Source organism: Dryobates pubescens, chromosome 5 (genome assembly GCF_014839835.1).
Source record: "Dryobates pubescens isolate bDryPub1 chromosome 5, bDryPub1.pri, whole genome shotgun sequence".
NCBI lineage: Eukaryota > Metazoa > Chordata > Aves > Piciformes > Picidae > Dryobates > Dryobates pubescens.
In genome coordinates, this window is record NC_071616.1 from 31,117,848 (window position 1) to 31,130,714 (window position 12,867).

The 12,867-nt window shown below is 40.2% G+C and overlaps 1 protein-coding gene across 3 annotated transcripts in view; it reads left to right on the forward strand.

Moving 5' to 3' along the window:
- The window catches only part of EML5 (EMAP like 5), a 94,681-nt gene extending 86,111 nt beyond the window's left edge, over window positions 1-8,570 (forward strand). For 2 of the 3 annotated variants that reach the window (XM_054161933.1, XM_054161935.1), the window contains 7 exons: window positions 224-412; window positions 1,371-1,543; window positions 2,742-2,904; window positions 4,568-4,671; window positions 6,751-6,904; window positions 7,689-7,789; window positions 8,098-8,570. In XM_054161933.1, coding sequence (XP_054017908.1) covers window positions 224-412; window positions 1,371-1,543; window positions 2,742-2,904; window positions 4,568-4,671; window positions 6,751-6,904; window positions 7,689-7,789; window positions 8,098-8,134 — 921 coding nt within the window. In that variant the 3' untranslated portion in view covers window positions 8,135-8,570. The remainder of the gene's footprint in view (window positions 1-223; window positions 413-1,370; window positions 1,544-2,741; window positions 2,905-4,567; window positions 4,672-6,750; window positions 6,905-7,688; window positions 7,790-8,097) is intronic. The other variant, XM_054161934.1, reaches the window with a different exon arrangement.
- Window positions 8,571-12,867: the final 4,297 nt, after the last annotated feature.

Sequence of the window (12,867 nt, forward strand, 5' to 3'; positions counted from 1 at the left end):
ACTTCAGATATCTGACTTACAGACAGTAATTCCAGTAGCATCATGATTTGCAGGTGACTTTGAACTTCAGTGAATCATTGAGTTTAAAAAAAGGAATTATCTTTGATTTTTTGATTGCTTGATTTCAGCAAACATTCTTGACGGAACTATTGCTTTGGATTGTATGTTTATTACTGTCCATCATAAGTAATAAGTGTATTATATCTGGGATAATTCTTTCAAGGGGAAAATCCTCGTTGGGACAAGAAATGCTGAAATAATTGAAGTTGGAGAGAAAAATGCTGCATGTAACATTCTAATTAATGGTCATATGGATGGACCAATCTGGGGTCTGGCAACACATCCTTCCAGAGATTTTTTCCTTTCTGCTGCAGAAGATGGTACAGTAAGACTCTGGGATATTGCTGAAAAGGTAGGTGTTGTGGTTTAGGAAATAAAACCAAATAAAAATCCTAGACCTGTTGTGGTGTTGAGGATTTGAACCTTTTTTTTGGATATGTTTTGGAAATAGTCCATATGGTAGTGGCAAACTGTTAGCATAAGAAAATTAATGAAATTCAACAAGGGCAAGTGTAGAGTCTTGCACCTGGGAAAGAAAACCCCATATATCAGTACAGGTTCGGATCTGATCTGTTGGAGACCAATGACAGGGAAAAGGACCTGGGAATCCTAGTGGATGGAAGGCTGACCACCAGCCAGCAGTGTGCTCTTGTGGCCAAGGAGGCCAGTGCTATCTTGGGGTGTATTGGAAGGGGTGTGGTGTTCTCCTCCCCCTCTACTCTGGTAGAGGCTGCACCTGGAATATTGTGTCCTGGACCTGGAATATTGTGTACTGGGCTAGTCAGCTCAAGAAGGACCTCAAGGAACTGCTTGAAAGAGTCCAGTGCAGAGCCGCAAAAATGGTTAAGGGAGTGGAACATCTTCCTTATGAGGAGAGACTGAGGGAGCTGGGGTTCTTCAGCTTGGAGAGGAGGAGACTAAGGGGTGACCTCATTAATGCTTATAAATATGTAAAGGGTAAGTGCCAAGAAGACGGAGTCAGGCTCTTCTTGGTGATGCCCAGTGACAGGATAAGGGGTAATGGGTAGAAGTTGAGGCATAGGAAGTTCCATGGAAACGTGAGGAAAAAATTTTTTCCTGTGAAGGTGACAGAACACAGGCTGCCCAGGGGAGCTGGAGACACTCAAAACCCACCTGGATGCGTTCCTGCGAGATCTACTCTAGGTGATCCTGCTCTGGCAGGAGCATTGGACTGGATGATGTTCTGAGGTCCCTTCCAGCCCCTAACATTCTGTGATTCTGTGATAAGCTGCTTTTGAAACATGAGCAAATAGAAACACTTACTCTTCTGGATTTTTATTTCTTCACAGAAGATGCTGAACAAAGTCAGCTTAGGGCATGCAGCTCGTACTGTTTGCTACAGCCCAGAAGGTGATATGGTAGCTATTGGCATGAAAAATGGAGAATTTATTATCTTGCTTGTGACCTCTCTAAAAATTTGGGGGAAAAAAAGGGACAGAAGATCGGCTATTCAAGATATCAGGTCAGAAAATATAATGCCATGGTCTGTTGTAGTATTCTAGAAACCTGTATTATTTTGATGTTTAAAAATAAGATTTCATGTTCTGAGGAGAATTGCAATGGTGTTTCAGAGAGTTGAAATTGATGGGTGAATTGTGGAGTTCCTGTGATTATTCTGATAGCAAGAATAAAAAAGAAGGAGGAGGCACATGAAGATAAGAGATAGCAATCAGTTAAAAAAACAGGCAATACAGTAGGGGCAGTGTCAGATAATACTGCCACGGGTTGGTTAAAATGAAGGGTGAATGGGGAAGCAAATGGACAATGGGAAGAGACCATCCCAGTCAAGAGGCAGACGACTACATGTGAAAAGGAGCAGGATGAGCTGATGTGTAGGAAGTAAAATGAGATCAGAAGTTTACAGATGAAGACTGAATTGTGAGAGACAACGGTGTTGCCTCTCTGTTAGTTTGCTCTTTGTTGTGTTTTGTTAGATGTGATTTAGCAGAAGTAAAATTTTGCTTCTGTTCTTGAGTGGAGGACAAGACTGTTCCTCTGAGATAAATTGATCATGATCAGCTAAGAAAAAACTTCTGGAGAGCAAAGTGGGATGAGTGGGAGAGACAGAGCAAATGGGGACTTTACTGCAGGAAGGCAGGAGAGCCCTGCTCAATGTTTAGGGGGTTGCTGGGATCAGAACGCTGTCCCAAAGTATGTCTTGGATACAATAAAAATAAAGAAACTTCCCTATTAATGCAAAAAGGGCTGTGGGGAATGTGTTCAGCTCAGGAAGCTACTTAATTTCAAGACTAGAAGGGAAAACTGGAGGGAAGAAACCACTGTACAGAGATACACTGAGCAGATAAAAGGTTTCATTTCATGTATTTTTATTCAGGACATTTCATCTAGAAGGTCATTTCTTCATTTACAGCATTTAATTTTTCTAGTTTGGAGCCTTGCAAGAATAGCATTAAAGAGTCAGTCATCAGATAATGAACAGTTATTCCAGAGATGTTCCCAGTTCACTTACATGGGACAACTGTGCCAAAATTAGCACTTTCTACTGCATATACATTCCCTGAAAATTTTGCTTCAAAAGTTATCTTCCTTATGAGAGAAAATACTCTTCCTCCCTCTTGATAGACAAGTTTAACCTTGCTTCTCAAATATTAGAATCTGTTATGGCAACTATGTTCAAAAAAACCCTTTTATCTCTTCAGGTTTAGCCCAGATTCTCGTTACCTGGCTGTTGGTTCCAGTGAAAATGCAGTGGACTTTTATGACTTGACACTTGGTCCCACACTAAATCGAGTCAGCTATTGCAAAGATATCCCAAGTTTTGTGATCCAGATGGACTTCTCTGCAGATAGCTCTTATCTTCAGGTATCAGTTAATTGTTTATTTTTCAGTGGAAAGCATACTCATGACAGATAGTCTGCAAGTATTCTCCCTTCACAACTGCTCAATTTTCTGATGAAATGTTGTAGTAGGTTATTGTTGTTACTTTGTTGTAGTGATAAGTGGATGACAGAAATAGTTATCTTGGATACTAACTAGAAGAAATATGCATAGAAATGAGAAATACATTCCAAAATCTCTGTAATGTGTCTCTCTGCCCATTTACCTCTTGAAGCTGATATCTTAAAAGAGAAGGGAGTACAGTCTGTCATTCTCTAAGCTCCAGAGACCTGCGAATTCTTTTTGTCATGTCAGAATGGTAGCACTGCACATTGCTTCGCATCAAAATCATAGTGTTAAAACTCCCAGCACCAGGGATCAAGACATTTGTTAAAATCACAATAAAGGCGGCACACTTTGCTTTCTATATTTTGCTCACATCTCAGAGGAGGAGTAAATGTCTCTTATCTCTTGATTTACATTTCATACAGCAACATCTAATAGAATTGGCAAGGCATAAATGTTAGAAATGTTAGGTCCTTTCCAAGCAGATAAATGATACATAGGTAATGAAAAGAATTAAGCAGTAAATACAAAGGATTATCTTAGAAATTCCTTACAGTACCTGCTCCTTAGTATGAGCCCCTCACAAAAACATCCTCTCTGATTGAGGCCTTGAGCAGCTGAATCTAGTTGTGAGGCATCCCTGCCCATATTGGGGAGGTTGGAGTAGATGATCTCTGTGGTGGTTTGAAAGGAAAGGCTCTGCTTTCCCTCCCCCACTGAGAAAGAGACCACGGCTAAACCCAGTCGGAGAAGTGAGATTATATTTTACAAGGAAACAGATTATATGTAACACAACAAATACAGGTATTTTACAATATACACAGGAATATACAGCAAATGAACTCAACCAGAAACCAGCCCCCCCACAGAGGGGGCTTCCCCCTGTGCCCCCTTCACCCCCCTACCTCCCTTCTCCCCCAAAAGAGGTAGAAAAGAGATGTGGACGGTTAACAGGGCAGGAAAGGAAGAAAGGCCTGGCACAGGAGTTAGTATCTTATCTTAGTTGGCCAGAATCCCAGAAGCAGATCCAGCCGAGAGGGACAGCGAAGGAAGGAAGACTGAGAGAAAGTCCCAGCTCTCCTGGGTCTAACCTCACCTCCCACAATCCTACCAATGAAATTCGTTTAGACTACCAAAATATTTTACAAACATTTAGCCAGTGTGCCCCTTTCTTAAAGGCACAGTATCAAACGGTCACAATCTCTAAGGTCCCTTCCGACCTAAGTCGTTCTGTGATTATCAGATCAGTCTGAGAGGAGCACCTTTGTGTCAGTTCTAAAGATAAGTTTATTTTGCCTTATTTATACACACACATACTAACACAAAGTAGAGAGAATTAATATGGGCAGAATATGAGGTGTTCCAATTATTTTTTTATTAAATAGTTTTAAATTTAGGATTTCTTATGCTTCTTTCTGTTGCTTTATGCTTGTGTAGATTTTGGAGAATTTTCAACTTGTTGGGCAAGTTTTATTAATAGCTGTTACTTGTAGACTAGAAGATAACCTATCAAGAAAATGCTTTTCAAAGCCCTTCAGAATTAAAGTTCATGTATTCTGAATGCTCTGTGTTAATCTCAAAGGTCTCTACCGGGTCTTACAAAAGGCAAGTCTATGAAGTGCCTTCAGGAAAGCAGCTTGTGGACCAGGCTTTGATTGACAGAATAACATGGGCTACGTGGACAAGGTAAACAATCCACACATTGACACCTGTTAAAACACTTGTAACTTCCAGGAGAAGCACCTACTGTTTAAAAGCATAATTCATCCCTTCAGTCAGGTATTTTCATTTAGTGCACCCATCTGCTCCAGCAACAGATCAGGTAAGTACAGTACAGAAGATGACAGTACAGAGCAGAATCCTCAGTAGAACATGAGCTGTTTGACCAGTGAGGACATCTGATGATAAAAACTCACCTCTCTCATGTGTCTTCCTACTCACTGTGTAACTCTGGCTTCCTTTGGTACATCTCTACCAACCTCAGTAGTTCCTTGTTGCACTGTGCAAATGTCCTGGAATACTGTGCTGTTTGCTTCAAAATAGTGATTTGGGTGTAAGAATACAGAGAAAATTAATAGATATCAAAGAGTGTAAAGATCATGTAAGACTGATAATTCAAGTTTTATTTACAGTAGTATACTTATGGTATCTAATGGTATTACAGTTATTATAACATTTGAATAGTAAAAGGTATACAACAGTTCTTTAAAGTATGTTAAAGTTACTATATTTCATTCAAAGTAGACTTAGGCATTATGTGAAGAATTATACCATTTTTTATTTGTATCTCACATTTAAATCATTTATTTTATGTTCCATGCACATCTGATTTTCTAGGCCTTTTTTGGGCTCCTTTGCCTGCCTTCAGTAGTCAGCCTGATTAGCACCTTCAGACAAAAAGTGAGAATAAGTGTGGCAATGCCAGCGATGAGCAGTGTGAGCAATCTGGCAGTGTAGGCCTAGAGCCTGACATGGTGGTAGGCCATGCTCAGTGTAAGTGCAGAGCCCGCTAGCAGCGTAGCAAAACAGTGCTGTGCCTGCAGCATGTAACTAAAACAGGACACTGGTAGCTATCAACACAGCAAGTTATCTTGGCACAACAGGACATGCACCTGCATCAACAACCTCACGTGTCATTAGTAGTTGGACCAGTAATCTATAATAGTGCGATGTGTGGTCACTCGTGGGAACCAATGAAGCCATGCCAACGAGGCTCTCTGAGTTTATGTAAGTTGTAGAAGTTCCCCTGATACGCACTTTCCTTTCCTTTCCATTCTTCTTTGCTTTACTTTACTGTGCTATGCTCGTACTATAGTCCTACGATACTGGAACAATAAAGGAACAATACTCGATCACACTGGTCGTGTGTATTGACTCCAATCTCTGTCACGTTAAATAAGTACTTGAAAAATTTCCACCTATGAGCTGCTTTGAGCAATCCTGACTATTCGCTGCAAGCCATGACTAAGAGTGGTCTGAAAAACTCACTTTGCTAGCTTTCTGGTTTATGTTTGTGTAATCCTTTTATTTTTCTCTCTCTTTGATACAAAAAAACCCCAAACTGGTGCTTTCCAAACCAATTGAGGGTGTCTGAAGTAAAGCATTGGCTTTTTAATGTAGTGTACCGTGCTCTGATGTGGATGGAAAGAGTCACAGAAAAGTTCCCAAATCATTCAGTTCTTAACAAATTATAATATGAAGGGCTTGTTCCTGTGCATTCTTAAAAGTATGCACGTACATCATGAGCAGAGCTGAGTAGAAAAGCAGCTCTTCTAGAGGCTTTGCAAAGGAAATTTCATTGAAATGTCTGTTTTGGAATCTTATGATGTTTCTCGTTAAAGACAGTATCTCTCTCTCTTACAAGTGAGGAAGGTTCACCATACTCAGGAAACCTTTGACTCTAATTGATATGAAAATGTTACAGAACCAACAAAGCATCGTTACAATGAAAACATACCAGTTTTAATGTTCCTAATGCCTCACTGGACAGTATTAATACTACTGATTTCACCTCTGCTTCTTAGTGTTGTCACAGGCTGTGTTATTTTGGGGACTTCTGTCACTGCATGAGTTTCATAAGCAGCTATGGGATGATACAAAAAAATTAATTGCAGAGTGAAACCTGCAACAGATGTGTATGTGTGAAGAGAAAATACAAAAATTACCCACCCTTTTGTAAACCCAGTTATGAGAGTTGCTTGCTGTTTCCTTACTTTGTTGTTACTGCTGCAGCCTTCAAAAGAATCTCTTGCTTTTCTGTTTCAGTGTCCTAGGGGATGAAGTAATTGGAATCTGGTCCAGGCATGCAGAAAAAGCTGATGTCAACTGTGCCTGTGTCTCTCACTCGGGAATCAATCTTGTAACAGGCGATGACTTTGGCATGGTCAAATTGTTTGACTTTCCGTGTCCTGAAAAATTTGTAAGAACTTGGGTTTTGCACTACTGTTGATATTATGGTCTTGTGTTGGGTTTTTGGTTTTTTTCTAGAAGATATACAGTGGAAATATTTCCTTTTCTAAATTTGTAGCTTTTAAATGCATCTGTGTACCTTCAGCTCTGTCGTCTGGTAAGCTTGCTTCACCTCAAAATTTTCTGTTTTCTGGAATAGCTCTCGCAGGTGTTAATACTGTCTGCCAGGCTGCATCTTCATACTGAAACCCTCAAAGTCCTTTGTTCTATTTTTCCACATCTCTATTGTCTGTTTGACAGACAACCAGCTGTACTGTTTACCAATATACCTGGTAATTCTAGTTCCATCTGTGTATTTCCATGGATGAAGAGTTTATAGATTTTTTGCAGACGCTAGCACTGTTAATTTTCAGGGTTTGGGACAGCACAGTGTAAACTGTTTACACACTTAATACGAATTTTTTTTCCAGTGTTAGGATTATACACAAAATCTAGAGGTTGATAATGTGACAAGATACATGTCATTTTATTGAGTTAGCTTGAGCATTGCTCCCAGTTTGCAGGTGCTGTCTCATTTGCTGACAATTTGATCTGCATTGCAGCTCAATAGTAGTGATCTGTCACGTTTGAAAACCTATAGAACATTCTGAATGATACAAATATGTGATGCAGTAAGAAGGCAGATAAAAATATGCATGCCTTATTTGGTTTAGAGTAATAGAAAGTATTCAGACTTCCTCATTTTGTTGTTGATTTTTGGTTTGTTGTTTTGGTTTTGTTTGTTTTTTCTCCAGGCAAAACACAAACGATTTTTAGGCCACTCTGCCCACTTAACTAATATTCGATTTACAAGTGGAGACAGATACGTGGTCAGTGCTGGAGGGGATGACTGCAGGTATGTATCTTTTTTGTTGGTTAGAAAGTACAGAGCAGTGGACTTGGACAGTCTAAAGCTGAAGTTCAGAATCTTTGGGGGTTTTATCTGTGTTCTTGTTATTCTGTGTTTTGTATAAATAAATGAATATTTGCAACAAAATGAACAGCACAGATCTTAATATAAATGCTTAAGATTCAATAAATCTAAATATGCTGAGATGTGTATTCAGAGAATTATACTTTTAATGGAAATTGTGAGTGTTAGACAGTTCTTTTAATATTGTAGTGTTTTGTATTTACTATTTCATCTCTTTCCAAAAACAACAGCTTATTTGTTTGGAAATGTGTGCATATGCCTCATTGAGAGAGACATGGAGACTTGCAAAGAGGACCCTGCATGAATTACCAGGCATGAAATACCCAGGATTGCAATGTGACATTCTACTGTGCCCTGCATGCGTAAGAAATGGTGCTGATTTCAGACACAGAGCAACCTGTCTCTGGAAGACAAGTATCTAGAGCCTGTCAGAAGGATAGACTGCAAGAGAGACACTGAGGCTCTTAGGTTTGCTTCAGTGTTGGATAATCTGGGTTTGTATTTCACTCACTGCCAGATGTTGAAAATGAAGTGTGTGGATAAAAGGAAAAAGTGAATGGTTAATCAATGTACAGATTCACAGTAAGATCCTGGAGTTTTAATCAAGATATGTTATTTCTGACCTAGTGCTGTACATTGATCTGTTTTCAGCATGAATGTTTCTTCTTTAAGTTTTGGGGTCTGGATATCATGAGAAAAAAAAGGGGGGGGGGGGGGGGTAAAGGGGGTGTTCCATATTTTATTACTGAAAGAAACCATATATTAACTCTTAAATATATAGTATTTTAATAAATGTTTAGTTATTATAATGGCAATTATATTTCTATGACTGGTCAAAAGGAACATCATCTGGTGAAGCAGAATAGAGCTAATTTCTTAGGACTTAAATATTTCTGTGTTTAGAGGCCTGGGTCACAGTCATGTCTGGTGAAGGCCATTGGATATGCATGATCTTCATGGCTAATTTAGTGTTTTTGTTGCACTTAAACATTAAATTAGTTCTGTGAGCAAAACCACGTTTGCTCACTTTGCGAGTGCCTTGCCCACAACCTAAAATTCTAACTCAAATTCTTGCCTTGTGAATAAACATATTCTCAGTGGAAGAGAGATTATTGCTGTGTTACTTAATTGGGCTCTTAGCCTCTGTGCTGGAAATGTGGACTAGAGTGAGGATTTTGTAGTCTTCATAATGGATAAAGCTTGGGATGTCACCAGTTGCAAAAATAGAATTTCATAGCAATATGAATTTATTTTATTTTCTCAGCATCATAGGGGGTTTTCAGAGAGAATATAAAATTTCCAAGCATTATATTTTGTACAATTCAATTTTTTAACAGAGTTAGGACTAGCTGGGGGAGGTCTCCACTTGGATTTCTCTTCCAAATGTAAAAAATGTCCAGTCATATGCTTCTTTAAATGGACCTGCTGTCACCACTAGCGTTAAGTGCATTTATTCTGTCCTGCAATGTAACTGCGGCTCTAGGTTGAACAAAAGAGTGCAGTGATCATGAAAACCTGAACGAAGCTGTGATTTGGGTACAAGTGAGGAAGATTTCATCAACTTTGTCTAAGTCATGTTGTATAGATGCATTACACCCTGAACCTGTTCTTTAATCGGTGCAGTGAACGTTCATGCAACGCAGAAGGGAACAGCAGTCACTGGCTAGGAGCGCTGCTGTCATAGTGCCATTCTGCTGTAAGGGCAAAGCTCTTTTTCTCTGTGCAAGTCAGCACTGGTTTAACAGTGGTATTTGTTAGCTTTGATACTATTCACCTCTTGCATTCTCATATGCCAGATTAAAGTAACAAATAAGGCTCATCTCTTCTTGTAAGCATTTTGTATGTGTGGTGGTTATAGAGGGAATGGGAGGGCTTGGCTGTAGAAGAGAAGGGGGAGAAAATTTAACAGACTTATGTAGTCTGCTAGGTCTAAAAATGCTTGTTGCATGCCATACAACAGTAGTTACCCAGTGGTCTTAGATAATATATTTTATATACCATGCCATAATGAATAGTTATTGTAACAAAGTCAATGAACTAAACAATTACCAGCTGTTTTGGTGTGAAGGTTCTCAGGAAAGTCTTGCCAGTCATACAGCTGCTGTTCTGCAGGAGAAAAAGCTGTGAATTTGGTTGTTGAGTGTACAGGGAGATATTGCTGGTAGCATTTCATACTTTAGGGGAATTGCAGATGAGAATTGAGATTAGACCTTATCTATCTTAAAACGTTTTTGCCTGTCTGTTTTACATGTCTTGCCTAGCTCAGAGAAATCAGTTGCAGTATGCTATTCTATAGCTGTGATTCTAGCCCTTGTTAAACACATCTGTGCAGGGCTTCCTGACTTGAAGAGAGGTTTGTCTGGTCTCTGTTTTAAAGTTGCCTTTCATGGGTTTGAGCAGGATGGCTGTTCAGAGCTCCCTCATAGTCTGTCCTGGCAGACTTCCAGATAGAAGTTGAGGTTTTCTGTTTCTCTGAATTTTCTCCTCAAAATCAGTGTCCCCCCACCCTGTGATCACCCAATGAAAGAGGTTTGTTCCTTGGGTCCCTGTCCTTGTTCATGTCCTTTCCTCCTTGCTATCCCCTTCATTAACGCTGTGCCTCTCCACTGGTAATTTGTTGTGGGTGCTTTTGCCCTGAGGAGCTTCAAATGCCACACCAGCAGTGAAGTACCAGTCAGAAGCTGATAAGAGAATTGCCACAGGGCTGCCCTTGGCAGTGCAAGGCTGGTCCCTGCAGTGTGAACGTCTGAGCCTCCAGATCTCTGTGCTTCTTCCCTCTCTTCCAAACCTCGCTGCTGCTGTAAAGGACAGGGATGGGACCTGGAAGCTGAGGAGCTCTTTAAAAACCACACCTAGCAGCCTTGTTTCTTGTACTGCAGCCAGTATTGGTAGCTAGTGTTTTCCCTGGCACACCGCTCAGGCCAGCCTGCTGGGAAGGGTCATTAATGCTGAGGAGTGAAGTAGAGCCTCAGTTGCAGCTTTCTTCTGGAGGATGATTTGGAGCGTATTTTCTAGGACAAGGCGTAGTTCTCTGCTGAAGAGAACAGCTGGCTGTAAGCATGGTTAAACATGGCAGCTTTGTGCTATTTTTGGTCTTTCTGTCTGTGATGGTGCTTGTTACTGTGCCTCATTTGATGTTTACATTAAATATTACTGAAGTAACTTGCTAATTGTTGCCACGCAAGCTTCAAGCAAACCTATATAGGAAGGGACTGTCAATTTCTGTAGGCTGTGGGAGCTCACTGGTTACTCAGCAGAAGCAACATGACATAGCCCAGTAGGTTATGCCAGGGAAGAAGCTGGAATGTGGAGGGACTAGTAACAGCCTTTTGTTTGGAAAAAATCTGGGCAGGAGGGCTCTGTGTGAAGCTGGAGAAAGCTTTTTCTTTTTTGTGTGATTATAAAGAACCAAGGAAGGGGAGGGGAAGGTTCTTTGTATAATTTATTCACTCATAATTGATTTTGTTCTCTAGATTAATTGTCTAGTGGCAAACATACATCATTGGGACCTTTAAAGTCAGTGATTTTTTTTTTTAATAAATAGAAAACTGCTTCAGTAAAAGCAAAATGACATTTCACTTAATAGAAATGTGCCCTTGAAAGCTATTTAAGTGTGCTTAGAAAAACGAGAGAAGGAAAATCCAGCTTCTAGCAGCAAACAAAAATTGAAAGTAAACACATTTAGAACTGAAAATTGCCATAGTGCAGAAACTGTACAACACAGTTGAGTTTAGGCTAGGAAGAACAGATCAGCCAAGTGTATTGAATCATTTAGACTTTAAGTCTTATCTTTTTTTTATTCTCAAGGAGGTAATTGTTGTATATGACTTTCTGATTTTGATAGGGAAGGCAAGAGGTGATGTAAAACTGAAGATAAGGAAAGGATTTCAGGATATAGAGTTTCCTTTATTACTTGGTGAGAGATGAAGGAAAGCACTTGTTCAGAGTAACTTCCGACTTTGCTCAGTAGCAGTGTTTCACTATTAGCAGGATTAATTTCAGAGCACCTGAACATCACACAAGTCTGGTTGATGCTGTCCTGGAATTGTACCATCAGAAAGCAGACACATTGCAGACAAGTTATCTCCTGGATCTGGAAAGCAGATCAAAAGGAAGGCCTTGAGTACTAGGAGCAGGACTTCCATGGCATTCATAGCATGGTTTAAAGCCATGATCCATTTTTCTCAGCTGCTGCCTAAACCCCACTGTTAGATTTGCAGGTTTGCCAAGGCAAACAGTGCCCTTCTTTCAGCATGCCCTGAGCATCTCTCTGTGCACCACCGCACCTGCTTTCTGGCTTGCACCCAGCAGTGCTCAAGTCTCCACTTGAACATGGACTTCACTCTAGGCATGGACTTGACTCTTGTGGAGCCCCTTAGGGGACTTGCTGTGCATGGTGTAGTAGTGTGACAAGGGAAAGATCTTGGTTTCAGATACATTTCTTGCAGCAGCAAGGTGGCATTTTTCCCTGCTTCATTATCAGTGTCACAGTTGTGAAAAGCCTTAACCTTTTTTAAATATTCTATTAGCATGAGATGTTGACAAAGGTCTTGTCAGTGCTTTGGACAGAGTGAATCATCCCATGGGCTCTGCAGAAAGGGAAGGAACAGAGTCACAAAACTTGCCACATCCGTGACTTTTTACATCACTTATCTGTACTGCATTTGCAAACTCTTGTTCCCATGGGTGGTTTTCATGTTTCCTTGTCATCTGCTCTGCTGTCCATATAGAGCCATTGGATTTTTGCTCATGTGGATAAGCACATGAACTTGCCAAAGCCTGCCTTGCATTCTCTATACCAGTCACTGTGATGTGGTTACACCAAGACCGTTTCTTTGGCTCTCTCCAGCCAAAGTCAGTTAACTTTGTCAGTTAACTTTGACTTCAGACTTAAACTCTGCATGTCTCATTTCAGAAAAAAATGAAGAGTTTAGGTGCAGATCATGCATAAAAGCCACAATAGATTTCCTTGCCAAAGTCCTTCAAAATTAACTAAAAAT